The sequence below is a fragment of the Ictidomys tridecemlineatus genome, chromosome 4 (assembly GCF_052094955.1).
Source record: "Ictidomys tridecemlineatus isolate mIctTri1 chromosome 4, mIctTri1.hap1, whole genome shotgun sequence".
Lineage (NCBI taxonomy): Eukaryota > Metazoa > Chordata > Mammalia > Rodentia > Sciuridae > Ictidomys > Ictidomys tridecemlineatus.
This window is the reverse complement of record NC_135480.1, coordinates 134865069-134886277: the sequence shown is the minus strand read 5'-3', so window position 1 is coordinate 134886277 and position 21209 is coordinate 134865069. Positions and strand designations below refer to the sequence as shown.

Sequence of the window (21209 nt, the reverse complement as noted above, 5' to 3'; positions counted from 1 at the left end):
ACCTGTGTAGGGTCTTGTTCCCACATGGCATCCAACACCAGCATTCAAATGAGGAAAACTCTAAAGCTAAGCATCTACCTCTAGCAAACCAAGGGAAATACTGACAGCTTTTTTTTTTTTTTAAATTAATCAAAAGGCTACCTCAAGTTGCACACAGGTGGCTCTTTGTGAGTCTATACTAAACAACTACTTACATTTTTAAGCAGTTGATTATAATCTGAATCATGGCAAGTTTTCCTAAAAGAGCAAAGTTGATAAATACTCTCTCTCTCTCTCTCTCTCTCTCTCTCTATATATATATATATATATATATATATATATATATATATAATTTTCTCTCCACTACAAGAGAGTAACATTTCTGATTGAACACGGATGGGTAAAGGCTGTATGTGTGCATGCACAGGGGTTGGGGGTAGCAATCATGAAACCTGCCTACTTTGGAAAATGCATGTACACCATAAAGCATCTTAAGGAAGCAAAGATGTATTCCAAACTCCTTAAAATAAAAATGTTCTGAGAGGCACTTAGGCAACTTCAAGGGAAGCAAAACTCAAGAATGAAGAATACTGTAGTACAAAATTATGGCCAAAAATACTGTATTTTTAACCAGCAAGATCATTGGGGCATTATTATACAACATTAGGTGTTTTTGCAAAACTAGTTCCCATCCCCAAACAATAGACAATACATGCATTGAATGACATTTTAAGAACAGTAAATATGATTCTTTTAAATACTGTAAGTTAAAAATGTTTTCTGACAAAACTCCCTAAATACATGGTCTAGTCAGGGGTTCCAACGTGATGGGTGAGGAATCCAGCAAGAAGTTGCATTTAGAGAGTTCTTTGAGGAAAAGAAATCCACAAAAAACATGTGTTTCAATCCAAGTCACCTGGACAAAGTTACACAGTAATTTTCCATCTTTCTTTCCTAAACCTAAAAATATTCTACTGAAGAATAATACCTTCCTCCCTGTTATTATTTTCTGTCTACCAAAAACTTCTACCAAAGTCAGAATTCTTTATCCAAATAAAATCCAATTTTACCCAAGAGCTTGGGTTGGAATCATATGGGGAAATGGAGGCTACATGGTAAGAAAGGTAAGGAGGAAATTAATATTTGAGCACCTACTATGTGCTAGGTGTGTATGCATACTTGGAACATATGATTCTAGAGGCAAGAGTGTTATTGAAAGGGCAGTGGTAGTAGGGAAGAGAACAGGAAATGGTTACTCTGTGAGGAAAACAAATGACAAGTTTAGACTGTACTAAGTTAACTACTAAACAGCAGGTGTCTGGCTCCAAAAACATCTAGCTAATCATATACAACTAAGCCATTTCTTTTCCTAACTTGATGGAACTAAAATGAAATCCCCAAGACACAGGTACCAGGACAGATCTATTAACGCTACATATGCTGGAAATATGTAGAGATAGTTAAACATATGATATTCTTAGTTTTGATTTTGTGTGTGTTTCTAACCAAAGATATCTCTTTGGAAGAAAATATGAATGTATACCAAGCACACCTTATTTTCATGAATTTGAGATGTTATTAATTGCCAATTAAGTGGTTTAAGACCCTCATTGATTTTTAAGAAGAGCAGCAATATGCATTACAATATTTGGGTACACTTTATTTTTATATGGGTTAACATTCTGCTATAATTCATTTCATTCGTTCTTCTTGAGAAAGTGAAAACAAAGGGAAATTGAGGGTAATCTGAGGGGAATTTCCAACCAATATTTGAGTCTTGCAGTATCTTATTATGCAGCCCTTTCTTCCCATTATTATTTTTATTTTTTTGCAGATAAGTCATTTTGACCCAAATCCAGCATAAATAGCTTTCCACCAATTCCTAACTTAAGACAACTAAAATTTACAATCATGTGGCAGTATAAATTTTAAAATTACAGTTCGTACACCTTGACAATCAAGATAGTCTGAAGTACAAAAAAGTAAATTGCCCTTTAGCTGAATTACCTTTTTAAAATATCAGGCCTGGTAGTTGATCTCATTTAAAAAAAGAAAAAAAAAAAAAGGAAAAAGAAAAAGAAAGTTTCTGGTGTTCTTCAAATACCTTCTGTAGATGTCATCTGCTAGTGAATAACAAGTGCAGGTTCCTAAGATTTTTCTTTCCCCCGACATCTATTCATGACATTCAACAGAGCTCTTTACATGGAAATGTTAAGAAAGAAAAAAAAAAAAACCGATAACTTCTAGGGGATTTACTGACTTTTAAATAAGTGTGTTATTTCCCTTTGTTTCAGATTCGAGGCACAAACTTCTGAATTTAAGCTCTGTAAGGCATAGTAAAAACCTCCAATTTACAAATAAGGAATTCTCTGTGGGTTAGAACTGCCGCATCAAGCAGAAACAAAAATAAAAAAATTAAAAAAAAAGAAAAAATTATCTGTAAACTGGTACACTGCAATGTGTTACGTGAGTCATGAAATGGCTGCTTGCCTTGGTATGCTGAAGAAAGGTTTCTGTGTTTTGTGTTTTGTTTTTGAATAAGACATGCCCAAGTCACCATAAAACTTGCCACAAGCCTCCATTACCTAGAGCATCAACAACAGGAGTCCAGTGGCACACGCTTAGAGCAATCACAATAGAAAGCATGAGTAAACTTTGTTTTATACAAAACTGAAAAGAATCCCTTCCCGCCCCTCGCCCCTTCAATAAAACCCCAAAGAAACAATATCAACAAAAAATCCTGTAGCTTCGATTGACTAGTGTGAATACAATTAGGTTTCTATGCCTTACTGCAGCTAGGGTGATCAATTATTTCCCTTCTCAAAAGAAGGGATCCTGTCATGCACCCCAAGATAAGCAGCAAAGCCACAAACCTCAATTCTGCATAGCAAATTCCATCCCAACTTCATAAAGACAAATATAACAATCTTTCCCTGTTTTGCTCAGCTTCTTCGAGCTTTGAGATCAGGTTTAATCAACTACATCTACTAGAGCTCTATTAAATAGAATATCTTGATTCCCTAAAACTGTAACACTTATGATCTTGTGATGAGGTTTTCTCTATACACACTGTAGGCCATCAAATGTTGCTGTTTACATTTTTTTTGTTTTTATTTTTGTATTTTTTTGTTTTATTTTTTGCTGCACCAAATTTAAGATCGCCCTTTCAGGCAAGCAGTGGTCTCTAGCTGTTAAAACGTTTCCTTAGTGGATCACAATAGCTTCTAAAACTGCCTTTCTCTAATAAAGGCCATCAGAGAGGTAATACTAAACTGTGCATTTGCCAAATAAGAATATGAATTGTATAAAAGCTCATATTCCAATCCTAGATCAAATGGCAAAAGTTCTACAAAGTTGGTTTCCATGTTTGTATAAAAGCTCCGACTGATTTTATGTATTTTGCTATGAAATTACCTTTGGGTCTTAGAATCAGTATACCTCTACTCAGGAATGTGCAAATGATTTTATACAGCACGATGCTAGTACCGCTCTGTACGATAGTAAGGTTTTTGTTTTTTTCTTCTTTTCTTAATGGAAAAAAATATCCCTAGTCAGAAATAAACTGACAAATTTACATTCTCCTCTCTTAAAAAAGTAAATAAAATAACATTATTCAAAATGTGAATTAGCTATAAGACATACAATACAATTACATAGATACATATCAATACAGCACATTCAATCTGCCAAAAAAATTAATGATTACAAAGCCAGTATGGATGCTGCAATATCAAGAGAGATGTATGTACAACGATTAGAGCATTCGTAATTGCACTATACCTACAGGCAGTCTGTTAATTAAATTACAGGTGCTTTCTGAGTAAAGAAAAAAAAAAGTAACCTGTGTTGTTTGAGGCTGGGAGAATTAAGAATAAGAACATTTCATTACTATTCAGTAACTTTGGTACTCAAAAGCTGTTAATTTTCTCCCTCCCCTTTGTTATTCAAAAAAGTGATTTATATGAATGTTTAGACTAGTGCCCAATAGTACTGAGACTAGAGTCATGGCCTCATGCTAACTTCTCAGCAGCTTTAAAACAATCATGATTTCTTTCTTAAATCACATCTCGACTTAGGCTGCTTGTCAGAAGTTCATGATAAATGTGCTGTAGTTTTTGCATGTGTTGAAAAATTGCACATGTAAAATTTCAAACATCTCTCCTAGGAGGTTCAGTTACAGAGATACATGTTCAATGGAACACTGAGAGGTTACTTTTAAGTCCACAAAACTTCCTTAAGTTCAACTCAATCAGTCACCAGTTCAAGAAGATCCTGAAGGAGATAAACCAGCAGTCACTTTTTTTTTTTTTTTCAAATTAAAGGTGTCAGGATAATACTATCAACCAACGTTCTTGGCAGACTTCCTTGAACTTAAAGGACATAAGAGCGAGTAAAACTGGCTTCCAATAAACAAGACATGAGCAGATTTCATGATAAACCACACAGGAGACTTTTCTACAGTGCTGATCTGGGGCACTCAACGTGGGACTGGACACTAAACCACGTGATCTGAAGGGCAAAGAAAAGAATGGACCATGAGCATCAGATTTACAGTTACCAATTATTTGGCAACTGGTAGGTTCCTTCTCAGCCAGTCATCTTCAGCTTCACAGTCTTACTCTCTTTAAGACACTGGCTTTTATTTTGTAAGGTCTTAATTTGTTTTGCTTTACAAAAAGCCAGTTTTGGCAACACATACCCATAATAAAAAAATCATTTAAAAATTGTGGCCCAATTGCAAAGGAAAAAATTTTAAAAAGTTGGAACCAAAAAACAAAAACAAAAAATAACCTATGAAAAGGCTCTGGGTAGCAGCCATTGGGGCAATGTAGTGTCTGTTGGCATGTTTTTTGGCATCTGTGATTTAAAGAAAGGGTGGAGGCGGGGGAGTCAGGGGCAGGGAATTCAGCAAGGAAGGGAGAAAGGACAATGGCACATGGATTTCAAAAGAAAGGACTCCTTCTGTGTGTCTTTGCCCATGCCTCCAACTTCTGTGCATTTCTCTGAGCAATCATGAACTATGCCTGAAGGTCAAAACTCAAAGAAATGACGCTTGACTGTTTGATGGGCATCCTTTGTCCCAGTCCAGTTAGACGAGACTATGTATCAAAAAAGAAACACTAGATGTGTATCCAGAGCAATACATTGAAAACCATAGTAGTAATACATATAATCCTTCAGCAAAAACTACAAAGTGTTAGGTTAAGCTGATGTAGGATGGCTTAAATCGAATGACATTGTCCTGACCATCATTCGAAAGAAAAACGTGACCAAGAATAGAACTAGGATAAAGGCCATTGTAACCTGGGAAAAAAAATCAGGAGGGATGTATGGATTAGGAAAAAGGGAAATCAGCTTTGTTTTGCTCAATAGAAAAGAAAGAGAGTAAGAGAGAGAAAGAGAGAAACGACTCTTTGTGAGTGCATGACTGAGAATTTAAAATACATTGAGTCACAAGGTTTTGCCTAAAAAAAAGATAGAGAGGAAATGTGCTGGGACTGTACTTCAGCATCCTCTGTTTTTCCTCTGAATAGTTTAAATAAAATCATAATATTTACTATAAACTCTGTGGACACGCTCACACAGAGTCCAGGACGGCAATAAATTAGTATTATGCAAATTGTTTTCCACAGAAATACAGTCCCTCTTGTATATCTTCAATAGCCCACCAGGGAAGGGAAGGGCAGGTTTCTGGGAGGCACGATTAGACCAGATTGTACTCCTTCAGGTTCAACTGGAGGATGGTGTCCTTGACGGCAGCAAAGACAAAGCGGATGTTCTCGGTGTCTGTGGCACACGTGAAGTGGGAGTAGATAATTTTGTCACTGTCTGGGTTCAGGTCCACGAACATCTTCAGGATGAATTCTCGAGCTGCTTGTGCATCTCTCTGGGGTCCTGTTGGCCAAGGGTGGAGAGGGATAGTTTGTTAGTTGATCCATTAATTCATTCAATAAATATTTATTGTGTAATTGCCAATGAGGACTAATCCACACTGCAGATGTGATCTGTTATAATCATGTTCCCGACCACTACTGTGTGCAATCTACTGTTATGTCACTTGCCTGTCTGTCTGTGCATCCACCTTCCTTCCCACCATAAAATGTGGACAGATGCGGACAGAAGATGACTTGAAGTCCAAGCTAAGTTTATTTTTCTCTCCGATTCTCTAGTTGATAGGGAACCACAGGCTCTTAAGGACAGTGATTGCTTACTTCTGTTCAACTGAATCAACTGTACATAGGTGCACATACAATAAAGCTGCCTCCGACTCTCTCCTCACTCTGTCCCCTAAAGACCCAGTACCATGGATTATCTGACATTGTTCAGATTTAAATCTCAGGAAAGAACACCTGCTTCTTATGGTCAGGTCCATCTTCAACAGTACTCTGCAGTCACACTCATATAGACTTCTGGGGTTTCAGAGCACACTATATTTACACAGCATTCAGTTCATCATGTGTAACGAGTAAAAAATTGGTTTGAACTTTTTTACATTTTTCTGGCCTCTCTTGTGGACCAAGCATTGTTGTAGATACTTTGAATAAGAATTGTGTTATATTAGCAAGATAGAAACTTAAATAAATAATTGTGCAATGGACTGAAATATGATACCAAAACAGAGGCAACAAAAAATAGATTAAAACTGGACTTCATCAAAATTAAAAGCATTTGTGTTTCAAAGGACATTATTAAGGAAAAGACAACCTAGAAAATAGGAGAAAATATATGCAAATCATATCTGTGATAAGAATTTAGCACCCAGAAAACATAAAGAACTGCTACATTTCAACAGAAAGGCAACCTGATGAAAAAATGGGCAAAAGACTTGAATAGACATTTCTTCAAAAGAGGGTATGTAAATTACCACTAAATACATGAAGAAATGCTCAACTGTCATTCATCTAGGGAAATCACAAGATCCCTTTCCCATCTACTAGAATGGCTATAATTTTTAAAAGGTGGAAAATAACTACTGGTAAAGAGAAGTTTGTACATTTGAGCACTAGTGGTGTGCATGTACAATGGTGTAGCCACTGTTGAAAATAGTTTGGTGGTTCTTAAAAAGCTGAGGATAAAATTCCCTTATGATCTAGAAATTCTACTTGTAGGTATATATCCAAAGGAGCTGAGAGAAGAGGCTCTTACAGATTAATGTTATGGCAGTATTAGTCACAACTTCCATTAAATACTCAACAGGGGAAAATACTCCAAGTATCCATCAGCTGATGAATGGTTAAGCCAAAAAGGGTACATCCATACAATGAAATATTATTCAACCATAAAAAGGAATGCAATTCTGACAGAAGCTATAAGATACATGAACTTAAAAATATTTTACTAAGTAAAATAAACCATAAAAGAACAAATACTGTTCTTTTAAGAGGTATCTTGAATTCAGAGAGACAGAAAGTAAAATAAGGATTACCACACATTCATCAAGAGGTAATGGAATATTATTGATTAACTAGGATAGAGAAAACATTTTGGGAATACCGGTGATGTTTGCATAGCATTGTAAATGTAATTGATGCCTTGAAATCAATTGGTACCATGGAATGTTTGCATAGTATTGTAGTTAAAAAATTACATTACTATGCAAATTACATCAGAATTAAAAAATTCATAACATAATATACCAAAAGCTATTAACTATATACTTTGAATGGGTGAATTATATCCTATGTGAATTATATTAATAAAGTTTTTTAAAGCTTATTTAAAAATTTTGATAAATATATTACTTTCAAACTTATTGTTTTAAATTAATAGCAACATCAATACACAACTACCTTTCAAGGGTTGAGCATATCTTAAATCCATCTTTGTGCCACTAAATGTCTGTGTTTCTCTCTAGTGATGCAAGTTAGTTCTATATCAGCAAGAAGGCTTGATCTCTTCTTTCCTGTTGGAAAAGACCCTCCTAGGATTCACCACTTGGGTTTTTTTCTATAAATATTCTTGTTATCTACTGGTTGGAATAAAGAAAACTCTTTGAGAACTCTACTGAGGGCCTGACCACCATTTCTAAAAAATGCATCCTAAGTTTCAGATAGCCAGCTTGAAAACTTACAAATCAACCTTGTTATATGCTGGGGCTCAGTACTATTGAGTAAACTGTGAAAACTTTTTTCTCATTTGTACAATTAACAAAAGTAATGGCTGAGTTTTTGACTTAGGGACCAGGAATTTAAACATCTGTAAGTAACTGAAAGGTTGGCATCACACCTTTCAGATGTGGCAGAGAGAAAGAAAAAGGTGCCCCAAATTAGGACTAGGGATAAACTTAGTGGCACAATGCTTGTCTAGCATGCATAACAAGGTCTTGGGTTTAATTGGCAGCGTGTGCGCCTGTACACACACACATACACATACACAGAGCCCTAATTAAAAATGACATTTTATATATAATACCCACAAATAGTTTAAATGTTTATGTATATATAAATATTTAATGTTCTATCTTTTCAATGTACTGTATAAGTTAACTTACTAGTTCCAGAGCAGTACTAAAAAATACTTTAAAAATTTAAATATATATAATGTTTGAAATTTTCATATTTCAAAACATTCACATGAGCACATATTAGAAGGAAAATGTTCATAGATTGTTGGAGCAGGGGAAGTTTGTCATTTTCATAAAAACACTGTGACTTGTGGCTGACCTACATCACTTTTTACTTGTCCTATTTGGGAAAGAAGGGACTATATATTTTTTTTTCTTTTTTATTTACCCTAAAGAATATTGGAACTAGATTCAAGTTTGCTGAAGTACACTGGAGTGTGTTATGTTTTTAAGTATAACTTATGTTATTTGAATAAACAAAAACTACAAAGAAAGCATTCTAGCCATCATAGCAGGAACAAAATTCCAGTCTATATAAACAATTTTGCAATTCAAGTCCATGTGGAAATTGTAATTTACCATCCTTAAGGGAAATACAGAAATAGCATTCATTATGATTAAGACCTAGAAGTGCAGAAATGTGGAAGTGTGAAATTTATAATACTATAAACATGCTCATTATGAAAACATTCCTGCAGAGTGGGCCTAGATTTTTTTCAGTCTTTCACTTGTCTAACAGGGACTTTGAGGCTCATGAAATAACAGCTGGTTTGCTTTGAGATTTAACAGAGTCAGCATCTTCTTTTTCTGTGGCCACATTTCTGATGAGGATTATGTGTATACAGGAGGAAACATCTTCAGATTTTAAAACATTCACAATGGGCACATATGAGAAGGAAAATGCTCACAATGATGGGGAATCTGGGGATTAGTGGACAAAGGAGATTAAAGGGATTAAAAGATGTGGCAGAGAGAAATGAACAGTTCTGCAAACATCCATCACAGAAAAATGTCCTCTTGCAGAACAATTAACCACCACATAGTGTGGCTCTGCCTGTCACTGCTTAGCAGCTTGAGTCTTAGGGGACTTAAGTTCAGTGGATGGGCAGTGCTATCTGACTCTTATGCAAGCACATCAGGAAAACAAGCCAGTCCAGGCCAGGCTACTATGTGTGGTACTGTATGGAGCAGTCACTATCTTGCACTGACTCTCATCAAATTCTGGGGGAAAAATAAAGAAGGCTCTCCTTCTGGTGTGTGAGGAAAGCACATGTGTTTTAGGTCTACACCTGAGTTTCATGCCCATGTTATTCAGGTAAATCTCGTATTTAATGCCAAGGGATACAGTCTCAGGCATCAGGACTTGCTTCCAGGAGAGTGGCAAGTGAAAAGGAGTAGAAGAGAAAAATGCTGTTCAGCCTGAGAAAGTATTTGTCTTTAAAAGAATAGCAAAGCACAAAGGAAGGTGTACTTGAAGAAGGGATGTAAACATACTGCTAACAAAAAAGAGCACGATCTCTAACAGTTGGTAACATCTGCAAATATGCATATTTCTAATTTACAAACCTTTAGATTCTTTTATTGAACATCTCATTAAACATAATATTTCTCTTCCAAAATGCATGTGGGATGAAAAGATGACTAAATCTCTATCCCTGGTATGTTTGGATCTTCACAGAAAGCTATGAAGCTGAAGTTATTCTCAAGTTTTTTTTTTCTTAGTTGTTGATGGACCTTTGTTTTATTTCTTTAAATGCGGTGCTAAGAATTGAACCCAGTGCCTCAACATGCCAGGCAAGTGCCTTACAACTGGGTCACAACCCCAGCCCAATTATTCTCAGATTTACAAGAATTATTTTCCAGGGAGTTTTCAAAAGTACAAAACCACTGTTGAACTGATGCCCATTCTGTATACCTTCTGGTGATAATGTAACTTAAAAATAATCTCTTCTCCTATTGTTACATATGATTGTATGGTACTTTGGGGTTTGGCTTTTCTCTGTGCCAGGTTCTGTGATAAGAGATTTACATTTACATATGACTCCATTCAATCCTTCTCTTCTCAGGAGGAGTAGTTAAATAAACTTGTCTAAAGCAACACTTCCAGAGAGTGGCAGAGATGGAACTCTGAGACATTTGAAGTACATGCTCTTAATGACTGTCTGGACCAGGGCTTGGCAAACACTCTGTAAAGGGCTGAGACTGAATATTTTAGGCTTTTGCAGACCATTTGATCTCTGTCACAATTACCCACTTCTGTAGCTGCAATGTGAAAGGAGTCATGGGAATAGGTGTGGGTGTGTCTCAATAAAACTTCATAAAAACAGATGGCAGACCAAAGTTTGCCCCTTCTGATCCAGATTCAAGCATTTACAGAACAGTGACTATGACTCATTTGGTTTAGAGTGGCTGGACATGGATTACTTGATCAATCAATTAACAAGTATTTTTCAGAGAGAGAGTGAGTTGTTCAGAATTCACAGTCTAGTTAGGGAAGGCAAAAATCTACTTCTAAGAATGAGGTAAATAATGCAAAGTCATGTGAGTACTGAACTGGGTGCTACAGATTCTAAGAGCTGCATCTAGAGCTTAAAGGGCAGCTAATATCACTATAGATGGTGGAACTTCACTAGGCCATGAAGTCCCACCAGAACAAATGTTTCTGGAATATTCATTGTGTACGGCATCATGCTAAATGTCATATATATAATATCTATTACAGTTTATAAAACAATCCCACAAGTTTGGCCCAAAGACTCAGTAAAATCAAGTGACTTTGATTATAGTTCTATAAATAAGAAGTGTCAGAATTGAGATTTGAACTTGGGTAGATTCAGAGATTGGCTCTTGACCATAAAACTGTGTTCTTGCTCTAGACAAAGGCAGAAGTGGATTATAAAAAAAAAAAATGAAAGGAGAGAAAAAGAAAACTATAATGGCTGAGAGACAACTGGTCAAAACTATTGAATTGTTCCTTTCTCTGATCTGGTTATTTTAAAACATATGAGAACTTGTTTTCTTTTTTTCTGTAACTTTTTTAGCATTAGGGAACACAGTGTTTTGTGCTGTGTCATTATAAGAAAGAGCAATCAATAACTAGTACTTCAACAATCCCAATGCCCAGGCTCTGCAGCAAAGGTGCTTACAATGTGCTAACTCTTGCATGGGTGCTGGCATACATAACTCATGCTCAGCTATGGGCTGCCTGAACAGGGTGGACTTACCATCATATTCTGGGAAGTAGTCAACTAGGTGGGAATACATAATTTTCTCCTCTAGAAGATCTTTCTTGTTTAAGAACAGAATAACTGAGGAGTTCTGGAACCAGGGATATGTGATAATTGTTCTAAAGAGTGCTTTGCTTTCTTCCATTCGGTTCTGGAAAAAAAACAAACAAACAGAAAAAACAAGGAGTGAATTACGACGTGATGACTCAGTCTGTGAGTTTGTGTTATTTCATATGTCCAACCCATCTTCTGAATGCATCCTATTTTTATAATCATGAGATGAGCTTGTCAGGACTTACATGCAATTAATTGTGACAAACAATGGCTGTTTTCATTATGCCAACTTTCAGACTGACAAGCACAAGAGAATAAAAGTAACAATGTCTGGTGAAAAACTTTTAAGGCTGAAAGAGAAAATTAAAATCTAGATAATCATGTTATATTCTGATACTCGGTCATAAATTTTCACCAAATTTCATTCATGACCAAATACTTAAGATCTGAATTAAGAACTAGATATAAGGCTTGATTTTGCATTTCCTAAACTATATTTACTTGAAGTCTCATGATTTATTTAAAACATTCAAAATAAAGTTACTTCTTTGCCCAAAGCATATCTGGATTTCTAAATTATTCCTACTAGAATCATGTGTATGTGTGTGCATACACATAAATATATACCTACATCTCCCTTGATAAGCAACACGTGGGGGAAAAATTTTAATATCATATATTTCCTGTTTATTGATGCACAACACTTTTTCCTTATGATACGCTATGATTTTCATACACAATGTGGAGAAAACACATAGTAACATTTGTGAGAAAGTGTTCTTATCTCAGGTTATACTTTCAAGTTTATATTGATAATAGAAACCTTAAATGGATACTCAAGGAAATTAGTCAGTCTGTTCTGTAGAAATGAAGACACTCATCACTCTTAGGGGACCATTAGCCAAAAGCCAGAGAATCCAACATTCTTCCTAATCTGCTTATCACTCTTCCTCTCAGACACATTCACCTCTACATCATTTCCACCCTCTGGGAATAGGTTTGGGGAATTCCCTTTTCTGAGGATTTTAGAGCCAAGATGTGTGGACATACCTCCTCCTGGACACTCTGTTAAGACTGCACTTTCCAATTGCCTTCCTTAGTTCCACATGTGATGACTGAGCTTTCCCAGCAATGGAAAAGCCTGTCTGGAATAGTGCCCACATCTGCTGCTAAAGGGTAGCTCTGTGGTTTAAGCCAGAATACTGAGTTCCCTGACACATGGGCTGGTTCAGGCCTGGGCTCTGACCCGGGTCTATGGCAGGAAGAGCTCCCCTTCCACTGAGCCAGTCAACTAGGGCTTTTGCTGGGAACTGTAGAACAAAGAAGAACTTTGCCTTTATGGAAAATATGGAAGAGAAATGACATAGTCTCAGAAGCCACATTGAAACTGAAAGATCAGTTTTTTTCTAAGCTGGTCTCACTCATCTGGTTCTAATAGGTCACGTAGACCTGGATTTTCTAGTAATATCAGTAAGTATCCTTTCTGTTTTAAGCTAGTTTGAGTTGTATTCATCTATTTTTTGTTACATGAAATGTTGGATACATCCCCCTTCCAACATGTATAAGGGAATGAATGATATTTCAGGGATGACCATTAAGACTGAGGGCTCAAGCTATTGTTATTTTCTGCTCAGATTTTCCCCTTCTACTGGAGGATGCACCTTAACTTTCATAGTGCAGGGCTACAAGGACCAAAACACTCTTTTGCATAACTCTCTGACTGCCTTTCCAGGAAATCTCTGGGGGAATTCACTCACTATGTGCAATTTTCCAGATATTGAATATGTCTTGTTAGTTTTTCTTATAAAGCATGCCAATTCAAATCAAGATGAAATGGCCCACTTTTCCAAAGCAGTGCCTTACAAAAATTAGTAAAGTTGATCATCATCAATTTCTTCAACCTTTTGACTTTGTGCCTGTGATTGCTTAGAAACAAGTGGGCTGATATAGTGAAAGGTTAATTCATAGCTCAAGAGGCAGGACTTATCTTGCTGCATATATTTGTATTTTACATAAGTGACATGCATAGTCTTTTAAAAAAAATGATGCAATGTGATTTTTGACACAATATCTTTATTTATTTTTATGTGGTGCTGAGGATTAAACCCAATGCCTCACACACGCTAGGCAGGCGCTCTACCATTGAGCTACAACCCCAGTCCATGAATAGCCTTTAAACATGTTTTTACTCTCTACAACCAGTGATTAAAATTTTTTATATGTATATTTTTAGTTTTTCAATTGACCTTTATTTTATCTATGTATGTATGTATGTATGTACTATTTATTTATATGTGGTGTTGTGTTTCACACATGTCAGGCAAGCACTATAACATTGAGCCACAACCCCAGCCCTAGAGATAAAATTTTAAGGCATGGAAATGATATTATCTGACAAATGATACCTCTTAGCTTCAGATTTTATAGGCTGAATATTTTGATAATGAAGAAGAATAAAGCCCCCAATAATTGAACTAATTAAGAAGAATCATCTGAAGAAAATTAGATATTAACATTTCTGACAGGAGCGTTACATTCCTTTTTTTTGGTGGTGGTGGGGTGGTACCAGGGATTGAACTCAGAAGGCACTCAATCACTGAGCCATGTCCCCAGCTCTATTTTGTATTTTATTTAGAGACAGGGTCTCACTGAGTTGCTTAGCACCTCAGTATTGCTGAGGCTCGCTTTCAACTCTCAATCCTGTCTCAGCCTCCTGAGTTGCTGGGATTACAAATGTGCACTGCCATGCCTGGCTCCTTTCTTCTTATGGCTAAAGAAATTCTAGAAAGATGTACTGCAGGCTTTGAAGAATCTTGGTCTAAACAGTGATGTGCACACCCTGGCATCTATAGTGAGTCCCCAAAGAAAGACTCATCAATATACTGAGCCTCCAGAAGCAGGTAGTGAGCTCCCAAGGGAAGGGCCCTCCCTATCCCTTTTGTTGGAATCCCTCCAGGGTAAGTAATTGGGCCCCTGTCAGGGACAGGGGTTCTGACTGCATCAATACAGAAGAAGGTACCTCTAAGTCTCTGATTAATAGTCTCCAGTGATGTCAGTTGGAAGGTGGCCTTGTACTAGCTTATGGGACACTGGCTAGGAGAATCTCTCCTGAGCCCAGTACTGTGTCCAGTCTGCTGTGCCCAAGGCCACTCTGGAGGCAGAGCCTGTTCCCCATCTGCTAAAGCTTTAGTCAGGCATGTACTTGGAATTTACTCTAGGATATTTCCCTGTTCATCATGTGCCCGGTAGACTGGGGCTTTAGCATACTAGAAGAAAGCTAGAAAGCAAAAGGGGACAACTGTTGGCAGCGTCAGCACCAAGCAGCCTTCAATCAGCTCTCCAGGTGATGCTGATGGCCACTGGTCTTTGTGAGGCACGATGCTGAAGACCAGCTTCTCTAAATATCATTCTGAATCACCAGGGGATCTTGTTAAAACAAGGATTCTTATAGCATTTTTCTTCTTTTTTGGTACTTGGGATTAAAGCCAGGGGGTGCTTTGCCACTGAGCTACACCCCTAATTAATTAAATATTAATTAATTATTTAATCTTGAGATAGGGTCTCAGGTTATTGCTAGGTTGCTCAGCAAGAACCTGGAACTTGTGATCCTCCTGCCTCGGCCTCCCATGACACTAGGATTACAGGTGTGTGCTACTGTGCCTGACAGCACAGGGCACTTCTAAAAGGCTCCTGGGTAAGGCAGATGTTGCCACCATAGTCACCTTCCACCTGAGGTAGAAGGTATAAAAAGCTTGCTGAGCCTTGATAACAAAGAGGAAGGTGATGCTCTACCCCATTCTCTTAATAAGCAGTCCTAGTTGATACATAAGCAAGTATCTGAGTCCCGAAATACAATTCTAATCATGCTGGCTTCATTCTTTTTGTGCAAGAACTACAATTCTTTCTTCATGCTATGTGATGTGTTTTTCATTCTGTAGTGAAAATTCCTTATGTTAACCCCCAGAATATTTACAAACCAATATGCTTTGTATCAAAGTCTTGGACTAAATCCGAAATGGATTTGCACAATGCCTCACAAGGTAGTGGAATATGCAGAGTGTGTAGCATAATCTCCTCTGCTCAGTAAAAACTGAAATCTAGAGGGAATGGCATGTCCTAGGGGACTCTGTGGCACTTGTTCTTTAGTAGTTTGCCAGGCCATGAGGTTTTGAAGAGAAAAACAAAGGAGCAATGTATGAGACACAGGTGTGTCCAATGATAAAAAACAGGGAGTTTTTTGTTCATTTTGAAGACATGGCAGTCTGAGGGGTGGTACTAATCCCATATTCTCTTTTCTTAGAGATTTAATAGTTGGGAAATGTACAAAAGTATCTGGGAGGATACCAACAAAGGTTTTACTATTCAAAATAGGGGGCTCCCTGTTAAAAGAATGGCCTGGCCTAGACCTGGGCACAAAGAGGCTTCCAACTGCTGTCACCAGACCCATCACTTCTCCTGAGCCCAATGAAGGGTGGTTTCAGCACAGGCGAGAGAACTATAGCAGGGACAGAAAAGAAGGTCCTGCTTGGTCTCTGTAAGTCACGTGTGAGACACCACAGGGGTCTGACTGGTCTCTATTAAGTCATCTGCCTCAAGTATATGTGGCCACGAAAATGTCAGACTTACCCAGCCCACACTGAGAGGCAAGGCACTTGTCCTAAGGGTTGGAACCAGCAAGTGGCAAGCACTAAACCAGGAAGAAGCATTTATACCATTCCTAGCTGTGGGAGGACAGCCAGGTTCCCTGCTCCCTGTATGTAATTGTAGAGAGCATGGTGACCCATGAAAATCCTCCCTTGAATAGTCTGATCAGAAAGCCCTGATCAAGTCATAAATGAGGGTTCTTACACCTCTAGTTTTTAATAAATCAATTCTCAAGTGTTCAAATCTACAAAAACTACTATTTAATGAAATCTCTGGCAAAAATATGATTGTCTAACACTGCTTACAGTGTAAAACTCCAAATTTCAGCCTGGTATTCACAGTTTGCCATGGCCTGATTCCCTGTGTACACCTTTAATCTGAGCCCCTATACCAAAGTTTTCCTTTCCAGATGAAGAGATCCAATGTCAATATCATCATTTAAGAAAGACTGCATTTCCCTAACCTGGGCCTACAGTGCTATTCTCACTCCTCATCTATCAAGGCCTAGGTCAACTGGACTTCCCCAAGCAGTCCTTTCTGAGACTCTGGGGCTCGCATCTTCTTCCACCCAGTGCCTGTTTTGCTATGTCTGGTTTGCCCACCATTTTGTGGAGTGCTTGTTGCATGCTGGGCACAGTCCCTGACTTATACAGGCAAAGAAGATAGACATGCCAATATGTCATTCCAGTCTACATGGTTGGTCTTATCAGAGCTCTCTTGAGCAGTGACAGAGGAGATTGAGGTCATGTAGGCAAGATTGGACAAAAGCAAAGCATAGGAAAATTTAAATCCAAGGTCCTTTGAAGGGATCTGTGAAATTCTGAATGAACAGTGTGCCAGGGCTTCTGATCTCTGGAACCTGTGCATTAAATAAGAAAAATTGTGTTGAGAATGGGCAATATTTTTTTCCTTATTTGTATCATATGGTGGGAGCAAGCATGGCATAAACATGCTAAGTTTCATGAAAAACATATGTGCCCAGCCTCTGTGGCTCCTAAAATAACCTGTTAAGCCTGCAATGCCTATATGTTTTCAATGCTGGGATGCAGGAGAGTGTATCAGAAAGCCATGCTGGACTACCAAGTCTGGCATGCCGAGATGCAATCATTTGCCTTCCCTCTGGCTCAAGTGCAAATGAACCTCTGATCACAGAAAAGGCCAGATCCAGTGGACAGAGCTCAAGACCCCAACTAGAACCTAGCTCTTCTCAGTCTATGGTCTGGTCTAAACTTCTGTATAAAAAACTGCCAAAGGGCCTAATGGGGTATTTCATGCCTATGTATTTTGTAGCTTGGCTGCCATCGAGAGCTCAATTTTGCTCATAAGCTTTCTCTAGCCCTCTTTCTGTCAAGGTGGTACTTCCCTCTGTCAAAAGAATTATACTAGAGATCTTAGCATCCATTTCACTAACTTTGCAGCTCTTCATTAGCTTGCCAATAAGCACATGCTCTTCTCACAAAGCTCACCCATTGTTTTAAAACAAAGAGCAAATTTAGACTGAGACCCTTACTTCTTTTACCTGATATAAGTCACCTATCTGCCTGCATCTCTTTGATGAATCACAGTGAATTACATTCCCCATAAGATCTAGAATGTAATAGCCCTTAAATGTAAAACTAGACACTGAAGAAATCAACATGCAGATTGTCAAATCTCATCACTGAGGGCTAACAGTCATCTATTAGTTGTCTGTAGCTCTCAATGGATGCATGATGCACTCCAGAGAAATGGAGAGGAAGACTTCCAGGGTGTAGAGATGCTGTGGTATTAAAGAGACACCCAGGGCCTAGGTGACCCACAGACTCACTGATGCCAGAAGTAGTTGGATGGCTGTGATTCTGTGTTCACAATGTCTATGTTCACAATTCTGTGACTGTGTTTCTCAAGCTTTCCATTAAAAGAAGGCCAGGGCCATACTTTCTATTGAGAGAGATCTGGATATGATAATGTTATTTTTGTATCAAAATTATCATGTGTAGTTTGTCAAACATTCTGTAATTTAAAAAGTTCAAATCCCTAATGAGGGAAAATAAATATTCTGTCAGGTATTTATTTCATTTACATATGTCTACTAGGAAGATAATGCAAAAACTCAAAAGACAAATTACTCTAAGGCTTAATGAAAAAAATTTGCAAGCCCAGTATTTTGCATATTTCTTTCCTCCCTGGATTATTTATTATAATTAGTTTGTCATGTTTGACTTTGTACCTTCAGCAGTATCACACTGTTATGCATCCTGATGTCAACAGTAGGGACAGTTCAAAACATACTCTATGTCAAACTCCTATTAGAGATGGGGGTGGAGAGGGAAAAGGAGGTAAGGAAGGCAGAAGGAAAGAGTCCAGGAGTTTACAGGAATCTGCTGTATGAAAATGTGCTGGAGATAATCTGGCAGAGAAGATGCTGATGTTGCAGCAGGGCCCAGTGGTAAAGGGCTAGGGCTGTGAACCAGGGAGCTCATTTGACACATGGCTCTGTCTCAAAGACTGTGAACTTGGGCAAGTGGCTGAGCATCTCTGAGCCTCAAGTCTCCCAGTATCTCCTAGAGTTTGAGAGGAAAGAGTGAGACAAAGCATGTCAAAGCACCTCACTTATGATCTGGGTACACAGTAACTTTTTTATGGTAGCCACAATCACTAATGGCAAAATTGCTAGTTAAAAACCTCTTGGTGAGGCCACTTGCTTACCTCAAGTCACTGGGTAAACAGTACAGTGGGTGAAATCTTACCATTCCCTGGAATTGCACATTATCTACCCATCAAGTCCAAACACACTTGATTCATAAGAAACTGCAAAGTCGCCTAGCTCTCTACTAATTTCACTCACATGGAGAATGCTTCTTCCTAAGATTTTCCACATGTTAATGGGGAATATCTTCCTAATCTCTAAAAGTGCTCAAAATTTTCAACTCCAGAGAAAACCAAGAAAACAGACGTAATAGATAAGCGGTGCAGTTGGAATGAGAAATAATTAAAGACAGATTTCTTAGCTGCCCCACTTCAGCTAAACAAATCAGAAAACAGGGATAGGATAAGGACATCAAACTCAGCTGGACACATATCATTTCCTTGATAATTTTCTTAGTCTTTGCAAATCACTGCAAGCAATTATTTGAGATCACATTTGGCATACTCTCTAGGCCTGAAGGCAGCTCCGGAAGTTTTAATGTTATAGTTTCTGCATATGATTCATGTATTATACTTGTACAGGATGTTTAGAGAAGCAAAGAAATAGAACTTATTTGCCTAACACCTTTGGGTCTAAGGTTTTAAGGCAGAGATGAGGTCACTGATGATGTCCCTTATAAAATGAATTGGTGAAAGCCAGAGTGTATCATAGGAGAAAAGTGAGAGAGGGAAAGAGAGATTGGAGGGAAGGATCAAGGAGAAACTCAGGAGAGCGAAGAGAGTACAGGAGTGACAGGAAACAAGACATGTGTGACCCTCTAATGTGGATACCCTGTCCTGAAATTGAGAGGGCACTTCTTTTAATATTTTCTGGTATTCTAGTTCAGTCAAGTGACCAACTAACATCTTCCTTTTAAAGTATACTTCATAGCAAATCAATCTTTCTACTTAGCAATTCTCCTGAGTGCCAATATGCTTACAAATCAGTGACCCAAAATCTATCCTTAATTCCTTCTCTTTCTCTCAACACTCTTTACTTATTTAGCTGGGATAGATGACATCAACTTTTCAATCCATGCACTTTCTTTCCTGTCCTTTTTTGCCCCATCCACTCCCCATTATTCTGTGCCATCATCTTGGGGCAGTTCTGATCATGGATCAAGACAGACCACCACCTCTTTGCTCTCCAATGTGATGTCTCATGACCAAAGCAATTCTCCCCTTGCCTTTTTTTTTTTTTTTTTTGGTACTGGGAATTGAATCCAGGGGTATTAACCACCAAGCCACATACCCAACCCTTTTTGTTTTTTATTTTGAGACAGTTTCTCATTAAGTTGCTTAGGGTCTTCCTAAGTTGCTGAGGCTGGCTTTGAACTTTTGATCCTCCTGCTTCAGCCTCCAGGTGTGAGCTGGGATTACAGATGTGAGCCACCATTCCCAGCTCCCATAGCCTTTTAAAAATCACACTGCCAAGCTGGGAACTTAAATCACAGAAGCTGTCACTTTCATTGTAACATCTCTGATTCCACTAAATACCGAGGGCTAGGTAAGTTCCCTTAGCTGCTGCTACTGGTGGGGTCATTTCTTGCCTGAAGCTCATAAAAAGCAGTGCCTCCCATATTTCAAACTTGCCTAAACTGATGGCCATAATTTGTTTTCTCTGGCACCTATTTATAGGAATAGAAAGACACCTTGCATAATTAAGATAGATTTGCATTAGAATTTAATCAGGACAATAACCTACTCAGCATTCCAGCCTATCATAAATGTTATCGGTCCCATTCAAATAAGTAAGATTCATAAAATAAGACTTAAGCAAACAACAAATGACTGAAGGATGTGGCCTTGCAATGTGGCCACCTGAATGGGTAGACTTTAAGTTTAGATCTCAATGGGCGATGAGCACTAAGTGGAGTCCAAAGGCCCAACTCGGCTGAGTAAGCACCTGTTCCCACTGTATCCTAGATCACCTGCTTGCAAAGCAGCCCATCTGCTGAAGTCTGCTTGGTTTCTCTTTGTTACATTTAGCCAGAACCAGACTCATATGAACTTAAAACAGACCACAGGAGAAAAATACAGATTATTCCTACAGATACCAGTGAGTCTTCATTTTCTTGAGCATCACCTCAAGACATAGTAAACATTTAATGATGGCCTCCAAGGAACAAGTCAGGAGGACACAAATGCTTCATTGGTAGACTACTTATTTGGAATTATGAAGAATAGTAAACAGAAGAAATGACAGAAAGGTAATTTAAAATTAAATACACTACAGTCAGTACTAACTCAATTTGAGAAACAGAATGTGTAAATAATTATGTGCAAACTTAAAA

The 21209-nt window shown here is 38.0% G+C and overlaps 1 protein-coding gene across 1 annotated transcript in view; it reads right to left on the bottom strand.

The window, feature by feature from the left end:
• Window positions 1–582: 582 nt before the first annotated feature.
• The window catches only part of LOC101971998 (guanine nucleotide-binding protein G(q) subunit alpha), a 279733-nt gene continuing 259106 nt past the window's right edge, over window positions 583–21209 (bottom strand). The window contains exons 6-7 of the mRNA XM_078047445.1: window positions 11548–11701; window positions 583–5874 (exon numbers count right to left, since the gene is read on the bottom strand). Of these exons, the coding sequence (XP_077903571.1) occupies window positions 5684–5874; window positions 11548–11701 (345 nt within the window). The 3' untranslated portion in view covers window positions 583–5683. The remainder of the gene's footprint in view (window positions 5875–11547; window positions 11702–21209) is intronic.